The 27,929-nt window shown below is 43.3% G+C and overlaps 1 protein-coding gene across 2 annotated transcripts; it reads left to right on the top strand.

Moving 5' to 3' along the window:
* The first annotated feature begins 420 nt into the window (after nucleotides 1-420).
* LOC106095583 (coiled-coil and C2 domain-containing protein 1-like) lies at nucleotides 421-27,929 on the top strand. 2 transcript variants are annotated; one of them, XM_013262819.2, is made up of 7 exons: nucleotides 421-576; nucleotides 673-2,265; nucleotides 2,321-2,472; nucleotides 2,535-2,814; nucleotides 2,950-3,101; nucleotides 27,433-27,577; nucleotides 27,641-27,929. In XM_013262819.2, exons 1-7 carry the CDS (start codon nucleotides 520-522, stop codon nucleotides 27,758-27,760), a joined length of 2,499 nt encoding a protein of 832 aa, XP_013118273.1. In that variant the 5' UTR covers nucleotides 421-519; the 3' UTR covers nucleotides 27,761-27,929. The 2 variants fall into 2 exon arrangements, with proteins under 2 accessions (XP_013118273.1, XP_013118274.1); XM_013262820.2 differs by having other exon boundaries at nucleotides 422-576; nucleotides 27,487-27,577.

Below are 27,929 nucleotides of genomic sequence, written 5' to 3'. Positions count from 1 at the left end.
GATACAATAAAATACGCAAAACTTTCAATCAGAAGAATTGTTGTTGCCACGAAAACAATCACAAAGAACGTAAAACGACAATGCATTTTTCAATTTCTGGAATATTTTTTAATTTGCAAAAACCAAGCTTGAATAAATAAATACAACATACTTGTGCGTACATAAGCAGAGAATATGGGAGAACGAAAATAACAACAAAGAGAATGCAAACAAAATCTGCCATCTTAACCCGTAAAAACCTGGCCGGCTGTAAACAGTTGTTAGTGTGAGACAGCTGGTTAAATCCGCCTTTAAAATCGGCGATAATATTGTAATATTGTTTCTGGGTAGGTTTCAAGTTCAATTTTTCGTTAGAACTTCACCACTTTGCGTTACGTGAATATGCAACTAATTTCAATTCTTTTTTAACATTGGAACGCGTTTAAGTTGATTGGTTCTTTCGTCAGCTGTGTCTGTGTCAATTTATTTTTACTTTTTATTGTTCTTTTCCAAATATCTTGTCGGATTTGAGTTTTATACATGTTTTCTAGAAAGAAACCAGAACCGCCAAAACGGCGCAATCATAATTTATCGCAGGTATAATATCTACTTTGGAAGATTTCTGATGACGAAAAAGATGATGTTATTTGTTTTTATGATCTATGAGTCATTCCTCTTGTTTATTTTTTCTAGTTTGGGTTAACGGATATACCAGACGATTTTGATCCCAGCATTGGGGTAGATGGTGGTGATGAAAATGATGATGACAGCGATTTAGAAGCTGAACTGGCTGCAATAGCTGGAGGTATGAAGCCAAGACCGAAACCAAAGCCTAAGGCCACTTTAGTAGCTCCGATTGAATTGGATAATATGATCGCCGAGAGTTTGAGGGACGTGGAGAGCGATGATGGGGGAGATGACTTAGAAAATGACGACGAGCTGCTTGGGGAGCTGCAAGGAATAGCTGGGCCGGTGGATATGCAAGAAGAACCCAATGAAGCCGAGGTTGTTGAAAAGCCCACACCAGAAGAGGTTCAACCGTCAGGTGAGCCGGAATTATTGTTACCGACAACTGTAATTAGTGTGGTTGATGTAATAAGGCAGCGAATCGACATGTACAAAATCGCTGAATCCAACGCAAAAGCTTCTGGCGAGAGCGCTAAAGCAAGAAGATTTGGACGTGGGTTAAAAACGTTGAACGATTTCCTAAAACAAGCGAACGCCGGTAAAGACATAAAGATCGAAGATATACCACCAGAGGTTAGTGTGAAACCTACCACTGGAAATATATCTGACATTTCAAATGTTGCCAGTACAGTTGAGGAAAGTACACCAAATGTTCCAGTTCGTAGAGCACCTGAACTTCCGACACTTGAAAAAGATGAAGCGGTAAATGAGCCTGAAAAAGAAGAACCGGCAAATTTAGTTAATCCAATTGTTCAAGATATGCGAGTTCGACAGCAAGAATATAAGGCAGCAGCTCTTCAGTCCAAAAGGTCTGGAGACACTGCTATGGCATTACAATTTCTTAAAGTTGTAAAACAGTTTGATATTGTTATCAAAATGTGCGAAGACGGCCAAGAAGTTGACCTAAGCGACATGCCCCCTCCGCCTGACCAATTCAAGGAATTCATTGAAAAAATGCAAATGAGTGCAAATCAGCCACCTGATGCCACACCAATATCTGTTCCTGAAACAGCACCTGTTCAACCCCCTTCGGAGGTAACAAGTGCTGGCAATATGTTGGAAGCACTACAACAACGTTTAGATAAGTACATGTCGGTGGAAGAAGCAGCTAAAGCAGAAGGGAATTCAAGCAAAGCTAGGCGTTTTGGTCGCATTGTTAAGCAATACGAAGATGCAATAAAATCTTATAGAAACGGCAAGCCCGTTGCTTATGACGAGCTGCCAGTACCTCCTGGATTCGGCCCGCTGCCATTAGACAACTCTATGCCCGTAACATCACAAACTACAACAAACCCTACAGAGCCTAATGCAAAAAGTGAATCTCCTTCACCAACGACCTCGCCAACTGCATTAGATAAAAGGCCTTCAGCACAACGAACTGATCTTACGACACGAACTTCTGGCAACCAGACTAAAAATAATTTGGCTGAACAACAAATGAAAACATTGTTAGAACGTCAAAAAGAATATAAGATGGCTGCTTTAGATGCAAAGAAAGCCGGTGAAATTGAACAGGCTAAAGAATATCTGAAGATATATAAAGGGTTTGATGCTCTTTTAAATGCAGCAAGTAGTGGATTACCTGTTGATTTAAATTCGGTAAGTCCGTCTATGTTACAACCCATCTATTTGCATTCAGAACATGATATTTTAGTTACCAGTGCCTCCATCGCAAAGGGATAACCTGGAAGCTTCTTTTGCTATAGTTGCTGCGGACGATTGTGACCCAGATGATGACATTTCCGATATTGGTGTTCGCATTGAGGAACAACTTGCTAAACAACTAATGATGTGCAAAAATACAAGGTAGATAAAAAAACATTAAACACAAATGGTGTTGTTTAACAGATATGTTTACAACCTTTTAGAGATCACCACAAAGCAATGGGGGATATTGCGGGTATGAATCGATTTGAAAATTTGGCTCTTACTGTTCAAAAAGATTTAGATTTGGTACGATATTCTAAACGAAAGAAATTTCCACTGCCTAAATTTCATTATGAAAAACGTAGTTTCAATATTGTCCACTGTAATACTGACTTAACCGATAATGAGTTGGAAATTGTGGTTGTGAGGGGTCTCAACTATAATGTGCCGAACCCAAAAGATGTTGATACCTACGTCAAAATTGAATTTCCTCTTTTAAATGTAAGTTTAGATCTCTTTTGAAATTCAGTTATGAAAAATATGAATTTATATATTTTAAATATTAGTTAATACAATATGAAAGATTATAATGATTATAATGATTCCCTAAACAAAATTTCCTTATGCTATTTTTAGGATGAATCGTTCAAAATCAAAACAGCATTGATAAAAGACACCGACAGTCCTGAATACAAGCAAAACTTTAAGGTTGAGATTTTACGAGGAAATCGGCAATTTCAGCGCATCTTTAAAAGGCAAAGTGTTAAATTCGAAGTCTATTCACGAGGGTAAGTTCGGTGTCACATTACATTAATATTTTGTAGTGGTAAAAATATATATATTTTTGATTTCGTTAAATTTTGTAAAATTAAATTATATGCGGCTAAAAACGGGCAATTTGCGCCCCTCCCAAAAAATCCACCCATACGAAAAACTAGACCTATCGAAATGACATAGGTCTGAAACAAAAAATATTTCGGGAAGAAAACGAGTATGATACCGAAACAGAAATTTAATCCGATCGGAGTAGTACCGGTTATTCGGCGTAGAGTAAAAATTTGTTATCCAAATTCGGGCCCAAGCGTGTAGCGGCCACTTAATGCTTATATAGTATAGTAACTTATATACTGGTCGAGACCATATGTGACACAAATGGTAATTCAATAAAATTAGAACACGAATCCATTAAGGCACCAACTGTTGAGTGCGAGGCACTGCTGCCATCGGCATAGTTTTGGATTGACGGAACCCTAGTATTTTCATCTGGAAGATCATGTTACACGCATGGATCAAAACTAGAGGGCAAAGTGGGCCTGGGGTCTACATTGAGAACCCGGGGACTGAGATCTGTTTTAGACTGCCTGACCATAATACGGTCCTACAGGCGGAGATCCGGGCGATCACGGAGTGCGTGAAGTGGTGTGGTGCTAATGCGAGAACGTCAAGTGTGAACATCTTTACCGACAGTAAAATTGCCATAAGGGCAATAACAAACAGGACGGTAAAGTCACGAACAGTCTTGGAATGTAAGAAGGATATTAACAGGTGATAACATGTGTAGGGCATGCGGGGAAGATGATGAGACGTTGGAGCATTTCCTTTGTCATTGTCCGGCTTTCGCGTCTAACAGATACCGGCACTTAGGTGGGGACACAATACCACACATGAACCAGCTTAGGGAAGTGGTATAGAAAACGATTAAGGATTTTGTAAGTAGCACGGAATTCCTAAGTTAAAATGTTCTTTTTCGAGGTTACTTTATAGGTTTTAGAGCGCACAACAAGTCACCGTAGAGCAGAGGTAAGCATGTCTGCCTATAGCGCTGAACGCTTGGGTTCGAATTTTCAGTGTTGGTTATCCCCTCCTAATGCTGGCGATATTTGTGAGGTACTATGCCATGCATAGAAGGCATGTAAAAACTTCTCTCCAAAAGGTGTCACTGCTACCCGCCGTTCGGATTCGGTTTTAAAAAAGAGGTCCCTTATCATTGAATTTAACTCAAATGGAAGGAATTTAGGCGTAGTGTTCGAATCTGAAAGTAATATTAGGGATCAAGTCTTCGGCACGACACGGGATAATCGTGAGTATCACCCGGGCTGGAAATTTGAGCTCCGATCTGGTTGGGGTTCATCGTCAAAGATATCGGGCGGGACCACAGGTTGCGAATAGTTAAATGCTCTATACGGATTAACAGTAATTGATGTCGCGGAATCGACTGGAGAGTCTCAGTGAGAGGCCGGGCGGCACCGGCTATTGCGCCGGTCTTATTAACCGAAATGAGCTTGTAAGTGTGGTTAAAATGGCAGTCTGCCATCAGGCTCACTAAGACGTGTTCGTCCATTGTGATAACACAGGAACAGGAGAAAAGATGCCTTCTAGTTTCTACGGTTTAACCATCCACATAGCTTTAAAATAGCTCTAAATCCGAAAAAAGTTCTCAAAGAAATGAAATCTCAAAGTGGCAGATGTTCTATAGTCTCTTCTTCCTCGACGTCCTCATTTTCCTGCAAAATTCGTTACCTGCAAACGTGACCTGTTATGACGGACACAATGACTGATACCTTTGTTCTAGCCAGCGATTGGGCCACATAATTATGGAGTGTTCATAACCCTCCCTTTGTGACCGTCATTTGTTGCCTTTCGGGCCTGATCCTGAAGACCTAGCTTAAATGTCACTAGAGGCATACCCACAGATTCTAGTTCTCTCGCAAGCACGCCCGCTCTACAATTCTCAGTGTACGTGTTCGTCTTTTTTCGTCATGGGAGAGGCACATCCCGGAGTGCCTTCTCCGTATGCTTTTGGTCCGTGCCGGGATTGAAAAGAACCCCGGACCCTGGTTCTGTTCCGTTTGCCAGAACCGCCTTCATCATCGGTCAGTGTCGGTGAGGTGTAACAGGTGCTTGGAGTGGGTACATTTCCGTTCTTGCTCTGGCCTAACTTCGCTACGGGAGTATAGTCATACTGGCTATGTCGCTAGGTGCTGTGCGAACACAGCCAGCAGTGGGTCACAAGCGTCGCCGTCGTCGCCTTCGGCGTCCTCGTCGTCGGACTATGTGACCCCCCCGACCTCTCCCGTACGGCAATTTATGCAAAGACAGCACCCTAGCCCTACTATTGCCAGGCCAGTGTCGGGAAATGTATCGTTCCTGCAGTTAAACTGCAATGGACTGCGAGGCAAGATTGATGAGATTGTGGATTTTATGAGTCGGAAGAGCATATCGGTCGCAGCGATCCAGGAGACAAAGCTGACTAACACCTGCAGCTTGCACAGTTGTCACGGCTACAATGTGCTACGTAAGGATCGCTCAAGGAATGGAGGTGGGGGATTGGCCTTCGTTATACACCATTCCGTGCAGTATAGACCTATCTCGCCTGCGCTTGACGCTAGTGACCCATACATGGAATGTATGGGGGTAGCAGTCAAGTCTGGTACTGCCGAGATAGAGATATACAACGTGTATATACCGCCGGTTGGCAGCTGTGTCCCGATTAATGGCCAGGCCTACAGCCCCGACATAAGTGGGTTGCTATCTGGCCATAGTTGTCTGGTTCTGGGGGATTTCAATGCACATCACTCGTCATGGCATTCTCCCCTAGGCAACGACCAGCGTGGCATAGCTTTGGCAGAGCAGATAGATAGCTCCACGTTTTGCACGGTGAATGAGGATGCCCCCACTAGGATTACGAGGAGGTGCAGCAGCTCGCCAGACATCTCAATCGCATCCCCTGATCTCCTGAGTGACGTATCCTGGCAAGCCGTCATCTCTTTGGGGTCAGACCACCTCCCCATAATCCTCACCATCGACCGACCACCCGACTTCATAACCTCTGAGCGCCGAACGTTCATCAACTATAAGAAGGCCAATTGGACTGGCTTCAGAGAGTATACCAATCGCCGCTTCAATGAACTGCCACCCCCCTCTGATGTGCTTGTGGCCGAGAGGAAATTCCGAGACATCATCAACGCAGCAGCCGCTCGCTTTATACCAGCCGGTCGAATACCGCAAGTGCGACCCAATTTCCCGGCGCAAGCAGTGGTACTCGCAGACGAGCGTGATGGGATTCGTGCTATGGACCCCGCTAACCCCAGAATCAGCGAGCTGAATCTGGAAATAAACAGGGTAGTCAACGAACATAAGCGGAATTTGTGGCTGGAACACTTGGAGCAATGTAACTTAGGCACCGGTGCAGGCAAATTGTGGGCCACTGTTAAGTCTCTCTCGAACCCCGGTAGACGGGACGACAGGACCTCAGTCACTTTTGGCGAGTTAACCGTGACTGATCCGAAGAGATGCGCCAGGTTGTTCAACCGTCAATTTATCGTGCATCCCGAGAGAGACAGGGCAAGGAGGAGAGCCATTCGCCGTATTCGTGGTCTCCGAGCCGATGAACAGCCATCACAATTTACCGTGGGCGAAGTTACAAATGTCATCCGTGGCGCCAAATCTTCCAAGGCGTTGGGCCCCGACGGAATCTCTACATTGATGCTGAAGAATCTGGATTTACCTGGAGTTGAGTACCTTACCACTGTCCTTAACCTGTCATTGAACACTCTTATAGTTCCCGATGTCTGGAAAATGGGCAGAGTGATCCCGCTACTGAAGCCTGGTAAAGACCCGAGTTTGGGGGAGTCGTACAGACCGATCTCCCTTCTCTCACCAGTGGCTAAGACGCTTGAGGCATTACTCCTCCCGAGCCTCGTAGGAGAATTTCCATTCGCCGAGCATCAACACGGATTTCGGAGACTGCACAGCACAACAACAGCTTTGCATGCCATCACCACACACATTTGCCGTGGCTTCAATCAACCCAGGCCATGTGATAGGACGGTCCTCGTGGCATTGGACCTATCGAAGGCATTCGACACGGTCAGCCATGCCAAATTATTTGAGGACATCGCCAACACGTCCCTCCAGCCAGGCCTTAAACGTTGGGTCGCGAATTATCTGTGTGGCCGCCAGTCATTTGTGGAATTTAGGGATAAGAAGTCAAAACACCGTAGAGTGAAACAGGGAGTTCCCCAAGGCGGGGTGATATCTCCGGCTCTGTTTAACCTCTACCTTTCCTCCATCCCACCTCCTCCAGACGGCATAGAGATCGTATCATATGCGGACGACTGTACGATCTTGGCATCAGGCCCCCCACCCATTGATGACATCTGCGATAGGCTGAACGTCTACCTCAACGAGCTTGCCTCATATTTCGCTGCAAGAAATCTGAAGATATCCGCCACCAAATCTTCAGCCACACTGTTCACTACAAATACGCGTGAGGTGAATTCTGAGCTGACTGTGATGGTCGATGGAGAATTGATTCCGACCATCAAGTGTCCCAAAATACTTGGCGTCACATTTGACAGCTCCTACACCTTCTCCCCACATGCCACAGCAATCTGCAATAAAGTCAAAAGTAGAAACAAGGTCCTCAAGTCACTCGCCGGCAGCACTTGGGGTGCAGACAAAGAAACCTTGTTGACCACGTACAAAGCAATTGGCCGGTCTGTGGTAAGTTATGCAGCGCCAGTGTGGTCACGTCAGCTTTGTGACACGCAGTGGAATAATATTCAGATCTGTCAGAATGCCGCCCTCCGAACTGCGACGGGCTGCCTCCTTAGTTCTCATGTGGACCACCTCCACCAGGAGACAAAGATCCTACCAGTGCGAAGACATAACTACATGCTGTCTAAGCAATACCTTTTGGGCTGTTATCGCAGAAATCATCCAAATCATCATCTTGTGGATAGATACCCACCGCCCAGAAGCCTTAAGGTAGATCTACATGATCTAGAGCGTGAGGTCCAGCGCTACAAGAGAGAACCTCTAGATCAAGCGGCATATCAAGCGGGTCTGAACAACATTCACGCAGACACGGTAGCAGACGCGTTAACTGGCTACCGGGTGAATGTAGTCCTTGGAGTACGACCGCCACCCATTGCACCCGAAGAAATCGACCTCCCCCGGCAAACCAGAGTGATTCTGGCTCAATTACGTTCCGGCAGATGCAGCCGCCTCAATTCCCACAGAGCTAGGATTGATGCCGACGTGCAAGATGTATGTCCCGACTGTAACCAGGGACCGCACGATACACGTCACCTGTTTAACTGCCCGGCCAGACCCACTCGACTCAGACCCAGATCCCTGTGGACGCACCCCATCTTAGTCGCGGAGTTCCTGGGTCTTGACACTCAACAGAATCAAGCAGACGAAAGATAGTACACAATAAACTGCTACAACAACAACAACAACAACAATTCTCTGGTGTACCTCTGTGGCCCTGCACCCAGAACAGGTGAATTTTTAATTGTTCAGCCATCTCGTTGAGAGATCTGCAACAGTCGAGGGCAGTCTTTGAATTCAGAAATACGTTCTGGCTTCTGAGAAGATATTATATCTTAGCCATTCCAACACTTCCTTAATAGCAAAGATCTCCGCTTGATACACACCGCAGTGGTCGGGTAACCTTCCCAATATGACCAGTTCAAGTTCTTCAGAGTACACCCAAAACCCATATGGTCGTCTTGTTTCGAACCATCCATATAGAAGTCTATGTAGCTTCTATTATCAGAGATGTTGTAGTTCCTATTCGTTCTATTAGGAATAGTGGTACAGTACTTTTTATCAAAAAGCGATGGAACATCGGGTATGGTATCAAGGATAACACAGTGTTCGTAGTGGCTGCGTGACCAAAGGGAAAGCTCCTTTAGTCTAATAGAAGTGGTCGCAGCAATTTGTCTAGCCACAATGTCCGAAGGTATTAGGTGTAGCATTAAATTTAGTGCATCTGATATCGTCGTCCTCAGTGCGGTTGTGATGCACAAGCATGCCATCCTTTGGATACGTCTGAGTATTGCACAGTAGGTGGACTGAAGCGTCGTTCACCAGATCACAACACCATAAAGACCTACAAGAACTAGAGAGTGAGGTCCAGCGCTACAAGAGAGAACCTCTAAATCATGCGGCATATCAAGCGGGTCTAGACAACATTCATGCAGACACGGTAGCAGATGCGGTAAATAACTACCGGGTGAATTAAGTCCTTGGAGAACGATCGCCTCCCATTGCATCTGAAGAAATTCACCTCCCCCGACAAACCAGGGTAGCTCTGGCTCAATAACGACCCAGCAGATGCAGCCGCCTCAACTCGTACGGAGCAAGGATTGTGCCGACGTGCAAGATGTATATCTCGATTGTGACGAGGGACCACACGATACACGTCACCTGTTTAACTGCCCAGCCAGACCCACTCGACTCAGACCCTGATCCCTCTGGACGCACCCCATCTTAGTCGCAGAGGTTCAGGATTTTGACTCTCACCAAAATCAAGCAGATGAAAGATAGAACACAACAAACTGCTACAACAACAACAACCATATAGTATCCCGGTACGGGATAGCTGTGAGCACCACACAGGCTGGAACATTGACGTCCGATCTGTGTGGTGTTCATTGCTGTCACAAGAAGCTTAGCTGCGAGCTGGCGATCGGTCTTTTGCACCGGAACGAGCTTGTTTACAAACAGGATCTTGACAAGGATCACGCACCTCATCATTAGAATGTGGCTACAACAGCAAGAACCATATAGTATTATGGGTCTGTCAATTGCAGTATATGTCTAGTGCATGACATTCGGTTTAATCCTCCAACTTTTGCCAATAGCTCTCTTGCAGGTGAATATTCTTTCCAAAATGTTAGATTTGAAGTGCAATTTCCTGTCCAGCAAAACACCCAGGTATTTCGCATTTTCAGTATATGGAACATTCCCTCCTCCCAAGAAGACAGGTGCCACTGTAAAAAAACTTGTGTCTCCTGCTGAATAGAACTACTTCTGTCTTGCATGGATTTACGCCCAGAAAACTTTCGGTAGTGTCAATTTCTTCAGGTGCAATGGAAGGCGATCGTTTTCCAAGGACTACATTCACCCGGTAGCCATTTACCGCATCTTCATGAATGTTGTCTAGACCTGTTTGATATGCCGCTTGATCTAGAGGTTCTCTCTTGTAGCGCTGAAGCTCGCGCTCTATATCATGGAGATACCTTAAGGCTTCTGGGCGGTGGATATCTATCCACAAGATGATGATTTGGATGGTCTCTGCGATAACAGCCCAAAAGCATGTCTTCGCTCTGGTAGGATCTTTCTCTACTGATTGAGGAGGTCCACATGAGAACTGAGGAGATTATTCTACCGCGTGTCACAAAGCTGACGAGACCACACCGACGCTGCATAACTTACCACAGACCGCCCAATTGCTTTGTACGTGGTCAACTAGGTTTTTTTGTCTGCACCCCAAGTGATACCATCAAGTGACTTGAGGACCTTGTTTCTACTTTTGACTTTATCGCAGATTGCTGTGGCATGTGGGGAGAATGTGTAAGAGCTGTCAAATGTGACGCCAAGTATTTTAATCGGAATCATTTCTCCATCGACCATCACAGTCAGCACGGTATTAACCTCACGCGTATTTGTAGTGAACAATGTGGCTAAAGATTTGGTGGCAGATATCTTCAGATTTCTTGCAGCGAAATATGAGGGAAGTTCATTAAGGTAGACGTTCAAGGCGGGGTGATATCTCCGGCACTGTTTAACCTCTATCTATCCTCCATTCCACCCAACGATCACCATGGTGGACCTTTGAACTGGTTGGTCTAAGGAAGGACTGCAAAAAAATCATTAACAGGGGGAAAGCCACAAGGGCATCCCACGATTGGGACGTCTATAAGGCTAAGCTAAGGAAATACAAGAGCGAGCTCAGAGAGGCTCAGAACTAATCCTGGGTGGAATTATACAGCTCCGTGGAGGATACATCTGAGGCCTCTAGGCTAAGGAAGATCCTATCCTCGAGACGTATTACGGTGGAATATATAAAGAAGTCAGAGAATGTATGGACAATGTCTAGTGAGTAAACACTTGAACTACTTCTTGATAAATATTTCCCGGAAAACTCTCTAACGGACAACGTGGCGCTAGAAGCGGTTGGCACTGGTACGCAATTGTCGGAATTGTGTCTGAGTCAAAAATCGTTTAGGTGATAAAAAGTTTCGACTCCTTTAAGTCGCCTGGCCCTGACGATGTAGCACCGGTTGAATTACAAGCTTTGTCCGAAAGACTGGCTTAGGAAGATATACTCTGCTTGTATCAGCATGTCGTATTTACCTGTGGGATGGAGGGACACAAAGGTCATTTTAATCCAAAAGCAGCAAGACATCACCACACGAAATCGAAAGATATTCGTCTTATTAGTCTGTCATCCTTTTGGCAGAGGACTCTAGAGAGGTTGGTAGAAACATATCATAGGACAAGACCCCGGTGGATCGTCTGTCTCTCGATGTCAAGGAATATACAATGGTAACCTCTTGACATTGAAGGTGATTTCAATAATGTAAAGCCGACGTCAATCATGAATGAGTTGGAATTTCCAGGCATCTACACTACCGTGAGAAAGTTTTTTAATAATCTACCCTCTAAAAGATGTATTATAGCAGGTGTGGGATCTGTAGATCTAAAAAGTGGATCAGCAGAGGACAGCAAAGGAACACTTTAAGGAAGTGTACTGTCTTCTCTACTCTGGAATGTAGATATTATAAAAATACATATTTTGGTCTCTGGAAGAAAAAGGTGTAAAAATGGTCGCGTATGCTGATGACGTGGCTATTGCGTCAACTTTGTGACACGCAGTGGAATAATATTCAGATCTGTCAGAATGCCGCCCTCCGAACTGCGACGGGCTGTCCCCTAAGTTCCCATGTGGACCACCTCAATCAGGAGACAAAGATCCTACCAGTGCGAAGACATAACTACATGCTGTCTAAGCAATACCTTTTGGGCTGTTATCGCAGAGACCATCCAAATCATCATCTTGTGGATAGATATCCACCGCCTAGAAACCTTAAGGTAGATCTACATGATCTAGAGCGTGAGGTTCAGCGTTACAAGAGAGAACCTCTAGATCAAGCGGCATATCAAGCAGCTCTAGACAACATTCATGCAGACACGGTAGCAGATGCGGTAAATGACTACGGGGTGAATGTAGTCCTTGGTGAACGACCGCCTCCCATTGCACCTGAAGAAATTGACCTCCCCCTGCAAACCAGAGTAGTTCTGGCTCAATTACGTTCCGGCAGATGCAGTCGCCTCAACTCGATACACGTCAGCTGTTTAACTGCCCGGCCAGACCCACTCGACTCAGACCCAGATCCCTGTGGACGCACCCTATCTTAGTCGCAGAGTTCCTGGGTCTTGACACTCAACAGAATCAAGCAGACGAAAGATAGAACACAGCAAACTGCTACAACAACATCAACAACGTAGCTATTGCAGTTAGGGGAAGTTTTCCTGCACTTTAGGAAGCTCTCCGTGCGACAGCGAAGTGGGCTGCCGGAAGTGATAGGTGTAAATCCATGCAAGAAAAAAGTAGTTCTTTGCAGCAGGAGATACAAGTTATTTATAGTGGCACCTGTGTTCTTGGGAAGGAAGAATGTGCCATAAACTGATAGCGCAAAATACCTGGATGTATTTATAGATAGGCAATTTAATTTTTTTTACGAAAAAGAAGTCTTGAGAAAAAATTTCATTGAAATTTTTTTGCCCTAGAGGGCGTGGTCCTTGTTGCACTTCTTCTCCATAGCAGTCCACCAAACTAGCGTAAGTAAAAATTGGTCTAATCACGCACATTGTTAAAAGCCCCCTCGATTTCAATGTGTACGTTTTGGCATCGAAGGATTCTTCTATTTTACACAACCTCGTGCAGGGCCGTCTCCACCGACCTTCCCTTGACATAGGCATGCTGTTTGTATTTGAGCAGTGGGCTGGGGGATGTCCATCTTTCTCACCAAATCGAGCTTTGCGTCCTCCCAGAGAGCGTGGATACTTGGGACGATCTTTTTGACGGTATCAATACATTCTGCCGACGCAAAACGCAGCGTAAAGATGTCCCCTCTACACTCGCAGCTCATTATTTGTATGGGTGGACTCTCTACAGAGTTCAACATGTTCGAAATACTGCTCGTTAACCAGATCATCCACTTGGGACCGATGATCTGGTGGAATCCTACCGGATGCACTGCCCATATTGATGACTGCACAAGTCAGCTCATCTCTGTTGTGGTTCCTTGCCGCTCTCGCGTAAAAGGGCGGCTGTGGCCTCCTTTTGGAAATCACAGACCTCCAAGACGACTCAGGGGCCCTGCGCGCTTCCTTCGTTCCTGTCTGACTTTGTCTTCCTCAGCAGGACACTGTCTGGAGTCTCTATTGCGGGATGGCTGGCTTGGTTTTCCCAAAGTACTTGAAAGCGGGAGCTCTTTTTCTTCTTCAGCATTTTAGCAGTGTTATGCTCTTCGGGAGATCTGATTCTCTTTCCAGCTTCCGTAAAGTGGTTGGAATGTCTGTTCTAACCCTTCCAGTATTCTGTACTTTCGCCCGATTACGCTGCCGGTACACAATCCTCTGTCTCCTTCGTCGTGCACGGGATCGTCCTCGGTCTGCTTGAGAGCTTAGCAAAGCCATCACTCACTTCTGCCGTCATCCCGCTATCCTCATCTCCCGATTCAGCTGCGATGACTGTTACGTTGACACTGTCGCTGAAACACCACTTTTACGTAAAGGCTGGGTACGAACTGTGCATCCCTCTGGTTTATCCGTCTCTTCCTCATTTGTTAGTCTGACGACTGGTTGTGCGCTTGAAGCATTACCCTCGACTGCAGGTGCCAAGGCACCCACACCTATAGGAGGGGAGAACAACATGCTACGGTCCGACGCCACCACCGCAATTGTTGGATCTTTGGAGTCCATTTCTAGCCTACTCCAAAAAGGCTTTACATTTTTCGTAATAGGTAGTACCTAGGTACGGATATTTTTTCTTTGAGGAGCGAAATAAAAACACGTTCGCTCCACTCAACGGCTACTTATATACTAATTTTTCTTTAACTCGTAATAGGTTATTATTTTTGGAAAAAAAAACATTTAGGTCGCGTTGGTATGCAAAGCACCGTGATCCATTTGACAAATTTCTGGCAAATCAGAAATCGCGATTAGCCGGTCAAATGCTTTTGTGTAACATCACACATTTTACATTACTTGAAATTTCTTGGGAGTGCTATTCTTTGAATCGACAGAATTGAACGAAATGGTCTATAGCCGGACAATATCCTGCAATGAAATCTAAAAAAATCACTGAAGGTTAGCTACGATAGTGTCGTAGCCACATGTCTATATGTGGAGGTGGCGATCCTCGTCTAGCTCTTATAGGTGAGAAAGCTCCTTCCGGTCCAAAGGACCGATCACCGCGGGAACATGATGACCGTTGGTTATTTAAAGGCGCTGATAACTCGCCTCGAGCATTATAGGCAATCAGTATTTATACAAGGGCCAACCTGTGGACGCTCCCGGTAACTCGCACCAAAGCTTCTCGTGATAACAATGAACACCACACTGATCGGAACTCAAAAGTCCAGCCTGTGTGGTGCTCATAGTTATCCCGTACTGCGGTGGTGGTATCAGGCCGCAGCATGTTTTTTTGCTACTATAACCTCGACTGTTGGAGCGGCTGCTCCAGGATCCACTAGCCGACAGACGACCGGTCAGCAGGGGCTTTTGACGAAGACACCAGGTTCGAGTCTTAAGGACAAGGCTGAACCTATTCTATATTCGCATGCCTATAATTTGCCCAGGCCATCGGTCTTTCCTGGCAAACCCACACGCGCTTTAAGAGGTTGGAATAATAGAAGTCGTATTGCTCTCATGTTTATTGAGAGGCTTGGTGCGAATGAACCAAAGATTTTGACTTATAGGGAGAGAGACTCTCCAAATTGGCTAGGGGATTCGCTGCACAGGCTACCCCAAAGACTACACGTCTAGATTCGGAAAATGCACCGCAGTCAACCCAAAGGCTGCGGTCACCTGGAGGGCATTCCATGGCTAAAAGATCTAGGGTCGAAGAGCCTTTGATAATGTCGCTAGGGTTGGTGATGGCAGGCTTGGTGCGAATGAACCAAAGATTTTGACTTATAGGGAGAGAGACTCTCCAAATTGGCTAGGGGATTCGCTGCACAGGCTACCCCAAAGACTACACGTCTAGATTCGGAAACTGCACCGCAGTCAACCCAAAGGCTGCGGTCACCTGGAGGGCATTCCATGGCTAAAAGATCTAGGGTCGAAGAGCCTTTGATAATGTCGCTAGGGACAGTTTGGTGATGGCAGTTGTCGGCAAGGGAGAAGAACAGGGCTGCATACGTAGGAATAATTGAAGGAGTATAGTCAATGGACTGTCATCAGTATACTCCGATGTCCTTGAAATGTATCGTTGTGCGCTAAGAAAGATTGGTGAGATCTGTCCAGGCGCAGCACTGGATCTAATCAAGAAAGAAGATATTCCTTCTCGACCAATGGCACACGCTTGGATACCAAGGATTCCCTCAGATCCTGAATCCATACTTGGAAGACTAAGGGAATGTAATTCCAATCTTTCAAACACCGACTGGAAGATTGGTAAATTCGATGAGGCTGATGGTGACCGGAGACATGCAGTATTCGTACTAAACTCCGGCAAACCTCAACAAGTCTGAAGGAGTTGTTTCCTGTGGATTCAACAAGTTCAGACTGAAGGTCTTTAGAAGCGGTGGGGTTGGGGGAATCAGGAGACGACTCAGCAGTTATTGCTGAACACCTACCTGAGGAAATGTCGACCACATCCCTAAAGTCTGGCGGATTGCAAAAGACTGAAAATGCCCGTGCCACAATCGAGACAGGAGGGGAATGCATCGAAACGGGACCCGACAAGCCCTGTGTGGGTGGGTCATTCGCTTAGACTAGGCTCAAGTTGTACGCCAGCGGGGAAGATCAGAATTCAAAAAGTACTTCGACAGCAGAGCAGATTCCTGGCGGAATCAAAGACAAGGCTAACACAACAGTGGTGGAAGTTCTGAATCCTGACTATGGTCCGGTTTCTGCAGATAAATCTCCACGTTTATAAGACCGATTGTAAGACCTCCTGATGGCAGGCGGATTTGACATGGTTCTTATCCAGTAACCATGGGTGTGTGGTGGAATGGTTCGTGGACTAAGAATTCCGGAATTTAAACTAATCAAGTGTACGGGAAATGGGAGACACAGAGCCAGTATTCTTGCAAAGACTAGCCAGTAGTAGCCAGCCTTGAAATAAATAAGTTTTATTTCTGGCTGGTTTCCCCATATATTGCACACGATTCAGAGATGCCACCTAGAGACCTTAAGTTGCTGGTTGAACCCGCTTCTGTAGGGAAGAAGAGCCTAATTGTAGGAAGTGATGCTAATGCACATCACCAGATATGGGGAAGTTCGAATGTCAACGAAAGGGCTGAGCTGCTTATTGAATATATTAAAAATTTCAATTTGGCGATTTGTAATAAAGCGGATAAACTGTTAGTTTTGTTTACGTTTGCAATCAAGGCGTATTAATCAGGTGGCCGCACCAACCAAGCTGGGAGAATTTGATATGTCAATTCATTTTTAAATTCGCCGTACAAAAATATATACTTCAAAATAAATATTTTATAAATTGTGTTTGCTGCTATCATGGTTTTCAACCTTAGGATATATAATGGCACGCGTCTAACAACGTCATTCATTATCGGCTTCGCTCGGGAACTTAGGTGCATTGTATCGCCCCTGAAAGATTCAAAAGGCGCAGAAGAACACTGATAAAATTTACATCAGTATAATGCCAGACATTAGAATGAAGAATATTAGGTGCCAACATGCATGAAAAAAAGGCCAGACCAGGGACGTTACCAGGATTTTTTTTGGGTGGGGGACGCCCTTCCCACATTTTGTCCAAATCGAAAATTGCCAAAATTCTTCTTACTGTGAAATTGGTAAAGATACCTCAAACATTCTTTTTTAAAATTGTGGTCGCTATAGGATGCAGGAAGTGGCCCATCGGCGTTTACACTTGGTTTAAGTCAGACATTAATTTTTTTACTGCTTGTCAACACACCAATTTTTAGGCGATCCTTATCTTTCAAAACAATCAAAATGTGGTTGTCTTTGCTAATTACTTAGTTTTATAGCGATCGTTTTGGCGAATCAGCGCTCTCATTTTAATTTGCTCTCAAACTAGTTTTATGATTTCAATAGGTTGTTGTTTCGTTTTAAATGACTTTTATTTCCATAAAATTTTACGCAAACTAATTGAAAAAATTAAGAAACTATAAATGTTAAATATTTCAAGAAAATAAACTTTGACAAATTTTTACGATGAGTCATGCTTAAATGATGCCGCTAATTTCTCCTCCGAACTTTATTAAAATCGATCTAAAATCCGTTTTAGATGGAAAAGATGTCCGGTAAAAATTGCATCCAATTATTGCCGTATATGGTTATAATTTGCATTATGTCTTTACAAAAGTTTTCCTAATTTCCGGTACAAATTGCTCCAATTATTGCTGTATATGGTTATAATTTGTATCATGTCTTTATAAGTCCTAAAGTTTTCTTAATTGATAAAATAGGAAGAGATGTTACTTACTTGTTAATTTTGTGTAAATTTTGTTCCACTAGCCGAACGTAGAATAACGTTCCAAGCGCCTCGATCTTCTGCGCTCATTCTAAAATCTCTGACACCCAGTTTCGAGGTGTCTCCCACAACTTGATCTTTCCATCGGGCGTTTGGTCTTCCCGGTTTGCGTGTACCACCGTGTTTGCCTTCAAAAGACTTTGCTGGAGCTTCTTCATCCATTCTGACAACATGACCTAGCCAACGCAGCCGTTGTATTTTGATGCGTGTAACTTTGCTATCGTCGTCATACAGCTCGTGGTGCATACGTCGCCTATATTCTCCGTTAACGCAAACTGGTCCATATATTTAACGAAGAATCTTGCTCTCAAATACTCCAAGCAGTACCACGTCTACTATCACAAGTACATATGCCTCAGAACCATATAACAATACGGGTAGTATCAGTGTCTTATATAGTGTAATCTTCGTCTGTCGAGAGGTGGCCTTGTTTCTAAACTGCTTGCTTAATCCAAAGTAGCATCTGTTTGCCAGTATTATTCCAGCTTTATCTCAAAACTGGTGTCATTCGTTTCGGTTACGGCGGTGCCGAGGTAGATAAAGTTACTTACTGTCTCAAAGTTGTGGCTCCCAACTTTCTCCATTTTCTTTATCTGCTCAGTTGTGCAAGGCTTTTTGGGAGCTGAAACCATCCATTTCGTCTTATCTCCATTTACAGCCATTTTCACTGACTCTCTTTGAATTCTTTCAAAGGCTGCAGTTACTACTTCCGGTTGTCGACCTATGATAGCGATGTCGTCGGCATAGGCGAGTAGCATGTGCTCTCTTGTGAATAGTGTGCCATATCTATTTACATCTGCATCTCGTATAATCTTCTCCAGCAGAATGTTAAAGAGATCACACGATAGATTGTCTCCTTGTCTGAAACCTTGTTTGGTATTAAATGGGTCGGAGAGATTCTTTCCTATTCTTACTGAGGGACGCGTATCAGTAAGCGTCATCCTGCAGAGTCTTATTAATTTTGCAGGGGTACCAAACTCAGACATGGCTTGAAATACCTTTGAACGTAAAGGAGTATCGAAGGCGGCTTTGTATTCAACGAAGCGATGGTAGGTGTTGATTTGTCCTTCTCGGGTCTTTTCCAGGATTTGGCGCAGTGTGAATATCTGGTCTAGGGTGGATTTACCAGGTCTTAAGCAGCATTGATAGGGCCCAATTATCTCACTGACTTTAGGTTTCAATCTTTCACACAGTACGCTCGAGAGTATTGTATGCGATAGGGAGGAGACTTATTCCTCTGTAGTTGGCACATTCCGTCTTGTCTCCTTTCTTGTGTACGGGACATAGTATGCTGAGGTTCCAATCATCGGGTATGCGTTCTTCTAGCCAGATTGCGCGGATAAGCTGATGCATACGCCTTATCAGCGTGTCGCCTCCGGTCTTAAATAGTTCAGCGGGTAACCCGTCGGCTCCTGTTGCTTGTTGTTCTTTAGTCGGGTTACTGCTGCTTGGACCTCATTCTGACTAGGAGGTAAATATTCTATACCATCATCAGGGATAGGTTCTGCGGTATCCTCTTCGCCGCCAACATCGGACACTAGCAGTTGGGTAAAATGTTCTTTCCATATCCTCAGCATATTATCTGTGTCAGTTACCAGATTTCCTTCTTTGTCTCTGCAGGAGGATGTGCCTGCACCAAAGCCATCGGCGTAGTGTTTAATTCTTTGGTAGAATTTCCGGACTTCATTCCGACTCCTGTACAACTCAATTCACTCACACTCACGTCTTTCTATTTCCTTTTTCTTTCTGCGGAATAGACGTTGCTACTGATTGCAGGGTTGCTCTATAGCCGCATTCTTGCCTTCAGCAGCTGCTCGACACTATTGCTCGTACCATGGGTTTTTTGGAGGAGGCTTTCGGTACCCAAGTACGGATTTCGCAGCATTTTCCATGGAGTGGGCAATAGTTTGCCACTGCGCCATTATATCATCGGAACAAGGAGTGCTTTCATGAAGCAGTTGGGTCAGTCGAGTAGAGTATGCCGCTGCCATTTGTTGTGTTTGCAGCTTTTCAATGTCCAGCTTCCGTGCAGTGTCAGATCCTACTTTCCTCGCCATGTTCAAACGGGTGGGAACCTTTGCTGCAACAAGGTAATGATCCGAATCTATATTCGCTCCACGGATCGATCGTATATCTAACACGCTGGATGAATGCCTTCCATCTATCACAACGTGATCAATTTGGTTTCTCGTGTTTTGATGGGGTGACAGCCATGTGGCTTCGTGAATACTTTTATGTTGAAATCTGGTGCTACTAACTACCATGTTTTTTGCCGCGGCGAAATCTATCGGCCTCAACCCATTACTGGACGTTATCTCGTGGAGGCTAAACTTTCCGACTGTTGGACCAAAAATGTTTTCCTTCTCATATTCTCTCTCTAGGCGCTCGTAGAAAATATTCTTGGTCTGCTCGTCTTTGTCTTCCGTCGAGGCATGGGCGCAAATAAGGCTGATGTTGAAGAATTTTGCTTTTATGCGGATTGTGGCTAGCCTCTCTTCCACCGGAGTAAAGCTGGAGACAAGGTGTTTCAGTCTCCGACTAACCACAAATCCGCAGCCAAATTCATGCCTCGTATTATGGTAGCTATAGTATAGTTCGTCACCGTTTGGTGTTGTAGTGACGCCTTTCCCAGTCCATCGCACTTCCTGTAAGGCGGTTATATCTGCCTTGTACTTCTCTAATACATCCGCCAGCGCGTATATCCGCAGATCCGCAAATCATTGTCCTTTTTTCGTTTGCGTGGGTCGTCAACGTTGGGGGTCCGTTTTTACTATTCCTTTGTTTCTCATAGTAGTTCTCAGTTTTCCGGGGGCGGGTTACTGGCCCAGCGCCCCAACCGCATGGGTTTTGTGGGATAGTACACGTATCCCTCGTTGTGGCGAGTCGCTTGCTCCAAGATCCGACGCTCGCCGCAAGCCGCCCCTAACCTGGGAACAGACGCTGATGTTGGCCATTGGTTATTTGAAGGCGCCAATAACTCGCCTTGTCATCTCGAGTATCATTGGCACTCATTATTTAATTAAGAGCCAGTGCCACCTGACTCCTCACTGAGACTCTCCTCTCGAAAATCGCTGACTGCTCGCGGCCGCATTTGCAACTACTCCGCATAAAAACGGAACTTTCCACCATCCGCAACCTGTGGACGCGCTCGGTAGCTTTCAGCTAAGCTTCCCGTGATAACGATGAGCACCACAAAAGTCGGAGCTCAAAGTTCCAGCCTGTGTGGTGCTCATAGTCAGGAAAAGGTGTTGGAACTAGAAATACGAAGAGATTTCCACATTATTGCAGTTGTAAACTTTTTTTATTCTGGATGCGACCGTAGCGCAGAGGTAAGCATGTCCGTCTATGACGTAGGCGACTTGATTCGAATCCTGGAAGGAATATCAGAAAAATTTTCAGCGGGAATTATCCCCTCCTAATGCTGGCGACATTGGAGGTTAGCATGTCCGCCTATGACGCTGAACGCCTTGGTTCGAATCCGGGCGAGAACTTCAGAATACATTTTCAGCGGTGGTTATCCCCTCCTAATGCTGGCGACATTTGTGAGGTACTATGCCATGTTAAAACTTTTCCCTAAACAGCTGTCGCATTGCGGCACCCCGTTCGATCTCGGCTAGAAAAAGGAGGCCCCCTAACATTGAGCTTTAAATTTGAATCGGACAGCACTCAGTGACATGGAGAAGATTGCCCCAGTTTCTTATTGGAATGCTCATGGGCAAATTTGCAATGCTGGCGACATTTTGCTCTGCGGGACGCCGTTCGGACTCGGCTATAAGAAGGAGGTCCCTTATCACTGAGCTTAAAATTGAATCGAACAGCACTCATTGGTTTGTGAGAAGTTTGTCCCAGTTCCTTAAAGGAATGTTCAGGGGCAAATTTGCATTTGCAAACTTTTTTCCTTCTATGCCCACCAATTTTTACTAGAAATAAATAAATAATTGATGTAAAATGACACAGCGACAACTGTAAGTGTTGTATAAAACTTGCTCTCATAGATAAAAGTTTGTCGACTAATACTATTTTAACAAATTTCCATACTTAAAGTGGGTATTAAGATTTTTTCATTGTAAAAAGTTTTTTTTTTTTAAAAAAATTACCATAATTCAAAAAGCAAATTTCAAATTTTTTTTTTCAAAAATGTTTCACTGTGTCCAACAATGCAGTCAAACCCAACAAAACTAATAAATTTCTCCTATAATCAACGTTGCTTCCTTCCGTTGCTTCGATCCTAACTCCCTATGATCTCAGTATCAATTGCCTTAAATACTGTATTTTGAATTATGAAAATCAAGAAAAAAACTAAATGGTTTCATTTGAAATAGTTATTTTAAAATAAAAATTAATCTGGGTTATTCGGTCTTTAAAAAATGTTATTAACCCGTTAAATACGAATGGCTGGAGCTAGGAAAGAGGTATCCTAATGAAATTTCCCGATATCTCTTTTTAAATAAACAAAGGATAAAAGAAAATAATTGCTTTGCTAATTGAATTGAATGTTGGAGACCGCAGTAATGTACATGTGTAAAATCTCATCCAAATCGGATAGGAATTGCGCCCTCTAGTGGGTAAAGAAGTCCAGATTCAAGATCGGTTTATATGACAGCTAAATAGATTATGGACCGATTTAAACCATACTTGGCACAGTTATCGGAAATCCTAACGAAACACGTCATGCAAAATTTTAGCCAAGTCGGATAGGAATTGCGTTCTCTAGAGGCTCAAGTAGTAAAGACCCCAGATCGGTTTATATAATATCTGTGGACCGATTTGAACCATACTCAACAAAGTTGTTGGAAATCATAACAAAACACCTAATGAAATTTTTCAGCCAAATCGGATAAAAATTGAGTCCTCTAGTGGCTCAAGAAGTCAAGATCCCAGATCGGTTTATAGGCAGCTATATCAAAACATGGACCGATGACCCATTTACAATCCCAACCGACCTACACTAATAAGAAGTATTTGTGCAAAATTCAAGCGGATAGCTTTACTCCTTCGAAAGTTAGCGTGCTTTCAACAGACAGACGGACGGACGGACAGACGGACGGACATGGTTAGATCGACTTAAAATGTCATGACGGTCAAGATTATATATACTTTATGGGGTCTTAGACGAATATTTCGAGGAGTTACAAACAGAATGACGAAATTAATATACCCCCATCCTATGGTGGAGGGTATAAAAACTTTAAAAATGTTAAACCAAAATGTAGTGTCGCAAAATGCATTGAGCAGGCACAAACAATTTTATTTAAATTTTGGCTTTATAAAATAATTTCGTGGTAGGCTGGGCAAAAATTTGTATTTGGAAAATCAGTCTTTAGAAAAAAATGTATTGAAATTTTGTCTACGAAAAATTGTAATAAAATTTTGTCTTAAAAAAAATAATTTCGAGTGGGGTCTGGCCCGGGATAAAGAGAATGTTACCCTGAATTATTAAAATGTTGTCTTTAGGAAAAAATTTGCTGAAGTTTTGTTTTTAAAAATATTACCGTGAAATTTTGTCTTTAGAAAAAATTTCATGTGGATATTACAAAATAAGAAATTTTGTCATTTTAAAAAGTTTTACTAAAATATTGTATTTAGAATAAATTTAATTTTTTTTATACAAAATTATTTTAGGTGAAGGGGTCATCCACGTAGCCAACAAACTTTAACCGTCCTTTTCAAATGGCCTCTAAATCCCACAGATATCCAAGGGCTAAAATAGGGTACACAACCCCTCCTTATGATGATTGTGCTCTAATCACAATCTTCCTATTTGAGCCATTTGTAAGTGTACGTTAATTATCCCGCCTTTCAACCAACATCAGCATTCACTTGGTTGCTATCTACGGCAACATTAACGTAATGAAAACTATTTAAACCAGCCATCTTGGGGGTTTTGTGGGTAAAGCCTCTAGAGCTAAATGGAATTTTGAACATTCCTAAATTTGTTATTTCTTGCTTGACACTCAAAAAATAATAAACTTCTTTCTTCTTGCTCTGATTGGTCGAAGCAAATTTGCCGAAAATTTTAAATGGCAGAGCGAATCTAATTTTCTTTACCCTGTTCAAATTTTGACATATAAAGTTCCCCAAAAAGATGTTTTGTTATAGTAATTCGCCGTTGCGGTTATCTTATTAAATACCCCTTTTACTTTCACAACTTTCAAAACGCCGATGCACAAGTTTTTTTCTTTTTGTCTTTTCTTTCTTCTTATTTTCGAAAAAGGTTGAATTTTGTTCCACAGTGTTATCATTGTGCGACAATTTTTTGACAAAAAAGATTTTTTTTGTGTTAACTTTTCAAATTTCTCATCATCACATACAAATACTCAATTCCATGTCAGCCGGTTGCAAGTACCGGATTGACCCGATGGATTCCTTCATCGGCAAGGACTGCCGCCCCAGTGTACAACACTGCTAAACACAATTAATGTGTCATAGAACTATGAAACAGAGAGCTCCCACGAGTATAACGGGATTTTGTGTTTTACTTTCGGAATATTTGTGAAAAATATTCCAACACAATCTTGCCTTTATATTTATTACACTAGGATGTAATGTTATTGAATCGTTCATATACTTAAAGAGTGACATAACTCCAAAAATGCATTAAATTGCTAGTTAATGGTTGATGAATGTGTTCTCTATCATGCTTTACCTTATGTACAAATTTCATATTGGTATCTAAAAAAAATTTTTAATTAATTGTTTTAATTTTTATTTCTTTTAACGCAAAGGATAGCATCTTAAGATGCGTTTTCTGTAAAATCGGTCGACATGAGCGTAAAACGACGTTTATTTATTTCATGCATTTTTCATATGTTTTATTTTTATATGGAGGAAAGTTTTTCATATGAAAAGAGAACAGAATGCCGACCCTATGATTGTGTAGGCTCGATCACCCTTTGTACAGAACTAGTAAAAATCATTCAAATGCAGAATTGAAAAGCAATGTGGCTGCCAATGGTGTGATGTTTGTTCTTCTGTTCTTTCTTTTTTTCAACCCAAAAAAAAAATCTCTCTTTCTTCTAATAACATTCTCGTCATCCAAAGCAAATAATGGAATGTTTTTTTTTTAATACATTTACACAGATTAGGTTTGGTTTGGTCTGCCATCAGACTCACTTGGACGTTTACTGGAAACCTTCAGTCTGTAAGCATGTTTGCCGATTAGACAGTGACCTGTCATAACGGACACAATGACTGAGACGTCGGTTCTAGCCAGTGACAGCAAATCGGTAGACCTCTTTGAGTCTAGATTAGGCCACATAGTTTTGGATTGACCATCTATCATTCGTTAGAAGCATACCAACAGATTCCAGTTTCCCTGGAATATGTAAGGTTCCTGGTCTCGCAAGCTCGCCCGCTTTACAATTCCCTGGGATATCAGAAATACGTTCTCCAGGGATTAAATGGCTGTCAGGCTGTCTGAGAAGATATTTATGCCAATTGTCGTTATAATATTATGTCTTAGCCATTCCACCACTTCCTTAATTGCAAGGATCTTCGCTTGATACACACTGCAGTGGTCTGGTAATCTTTTCGATATTACTAGTTCTAGATCTTTAGTGTACACCCCAAAGCCCACCGCTTTGTCTAGTTTGGAGCCAGCCGTATAGAAGTCTATGTAAATTCTATTACCAGGGATATCGTAGTTCCAATTGGTCCTATCAGGAAAAGCGGTACAATACTTTTTTTATCAAAAAACGGCTCAGGTAGGGTGTAATCCACACTGCCTGGAACATCGGATATTGTCTCAAGGATAACACGGTATCCGTAGCTGCCATATGACGAAAGAGAAAGCTCACTTAGCCTCACGGCAGTGGTCGCTGCAATTTGTCTAGCCACAATGTCCAGAGGCATTAGATGTAGCATTAAATTCAGTACATCAGATGGTGTCGTCCTCAGTGCGGCTGTGATGCACAAAGAAGCCTTCCTTTGGATCCGGTTGAGTATTGAACAGTAGGTGTACTTTTGAAGCGCCGTCCACCAAACCACAACATCATATAGCATTATAGGTCTGACAACTGCAGTATATACCCAATGCATGACACGCGGTTTTAACCCTCAACTTTTGCCAATGGCTCTGTTGCAGGTGTATAGGGCAAGAGTTCCTTTCTTGCCCTTTCCAAAATGTTAGATTTGAAGTTCAATTTCCAGAAAAACACCCAGGAAAATTCTCTCCTCCCAAGGAGACAAGTGCCACTGTAGGTAACTTTTATCTCCTGCTGAAAGTAACTACTTCTGTCTCCCACGGATTTATACCTAGACTACTTTCAGTAGCACACTTCTTACAATGACCATAGGCAGGATTCAGAACTTCCCCACAGTTATGTTAGCCTCGTCCTCTGATTCCGCCAGGAGTTCATCCTCACAAAATTCGTTAGATCTTGTTATGATAAGCTTCCGTACGCATCCAAGGGCAGGTGAGAAAGCAGTGGAACCACTCTTCCTCAGGACACTTGCGGTGCGGACGATTCCTCCTTAGATGCTGCTGTCGAAGTAGTTTTTGAGTTCCGTCCTTCCCCGCTGGCGTACACGTTGAGCCCAGTTCAACAGGATGACCCACCCATAAAGGGCTTGTCGGGTCCCGTTTCGATGTCTTCCCCTCCCGCTTCGATTGTGGCAGGGGGATTTTCAGTCTCCTGCAATCCCCAGACCTTAGCGATGTGGTCGATAGTTCCTCAGGCAAGTTTTCAGCAAAAACTGCTTAGTCATCTCCTGATTCACCAACCCCACCGCTTCCATAGACGTTCAGTTTCATCTTGTTGAATCCCTAGCATATAACTCCTTCAGACTTTTTGAGGTCTGTGAGACAGCCGGAGTTTAGTACGAATACTGCATATCTCCGGTCACCATCAGCTTCATCCAATGTACCATTCTTCCAGCCGGTGGTTGAAAGATTGGGATTACATTCCTTTAGTCTTCCAAGTATGGATCTGAGGAAAAACTTGGTATCCAACCATGCGCCATTGGTCGAGGATATCTTCATTCTAAACTAAATCTTGGTTTGTGTTGGTTTGCCGGGGAAGGCCGATGGTCTAGGCATATTATAGGCATGCGTAGATAGAATAGGTTCGGCCTTGTCCTTAAGTCTCGTACCAGGTGTCTTCGTCAAAAGCCCCTGCTGACCATTCGTCTGTCGGATAGTGGATCCTGGGGCAACCGCTCCATTAGTCGAGGTTTCTAAACCTACTCCCGGGCTCTAGATTTGAGGCTCCACTGGAAAAGACGCAGATCTTGAATCGCTTAATGGATAGCACTATCGTAGCTATCCTTGAGTGACTTAAAATTTTCTTCCACTGTCCAGTAGACGAACGGATGAGATTTTCAATGGTACCTCCGATCTTACCCTATTAAAAGCAATGTGGCTTTCAATGCTGTGATGTATGTTCTTTTGTTTTTCCTTTTTCTCACCTCAAAACAAAATCTCTCATCTAATAACATTGTCGTGGTCCAAAGCAAAGAATGATATTTTTTTTTTTTTAATAAATTTACATAATTATGTACGTTTTTTGTTTGTCATAGCTATTAATTGGTTTGAAATTGGTAAAATTGGTCATAAGTGAAATTAATCAAATTATTAGATGCAGTTTAAACATTTGTGGACTAAGTCGATTACTGCCCATATGTTGTTTCAGAGGATTCTTACGCTCGGATATTTTGATTGGAACTGTTACGGTTAAACTGCAGCCACTTGAGACAAAATGTGATATCCATGATACGTTTGATGTAAGTTGGAAAAATAAATATATTTCCCTACAATTCTGCAGGATTTTTTGTTTCCACTTTCAGCTAATGGACGGTCGCAAAGCTGTGGGGGGTAAATTGGAAGTTAAAGTACGTGTACGCAATCCGATTTTAACGAAACAAATGGAACACCTTAACGAGAAATGGCTCGTATTGGATACATAAATTTTATACGGAAGTTATTTACTATTGGCTTTTATTTAGATGTCGAATCTAATTTATTTATTGAACTACAGATGAATACGTAGACATTGTAAGTTAATCAAATCAGTCATGTACAGAGGAATACTATTTTTGCTTGTATTTATTAATTAACATTATTATTTTTGTGAAA

This window comes from Stomoxys calcitrans, chromosome 3 (genome assembly GCF_963082655.1).
Source record: "Stomoxys calcitrans chromosome 3, idStoCalc2.1, whole genome shotgun sequence".
Classification (NCBI taxonomy): domain Eukaryota; kingdom Metazoa; phylum Arthropoda; class Insecta; order Diptera; family Muscidae; genus Stomoxys; species Stomoxys calcitrans.
The sequence above is the reverse complement of the archived record's forward strand: the minus strand, read 5'-3'. Positions and strand labels throughout refer to the sequence as shown.

Coding starts and splice junctions, on each gene's coding strand:
- LOC106095583 (XM_013262819.2), top strand. CDS start 520: ATGTTTTCTAGAAAGAAACCAGAACCGCCAAAACGGCGCAATCATAAT. Junction 577..672: donor GCAATCATAATTTATCGCAG/GTATAATATCTA, acceptor TATTTTTTCTAG/TTTGGGTTAACGGATATACC. Junction 27,578..27,640: donor ATATCCATGATACGTTTGAT/GTAAGTTGGAAA, acceptor TTCCACTTTCAG/CTAATGGACGGTCGCAAAGC.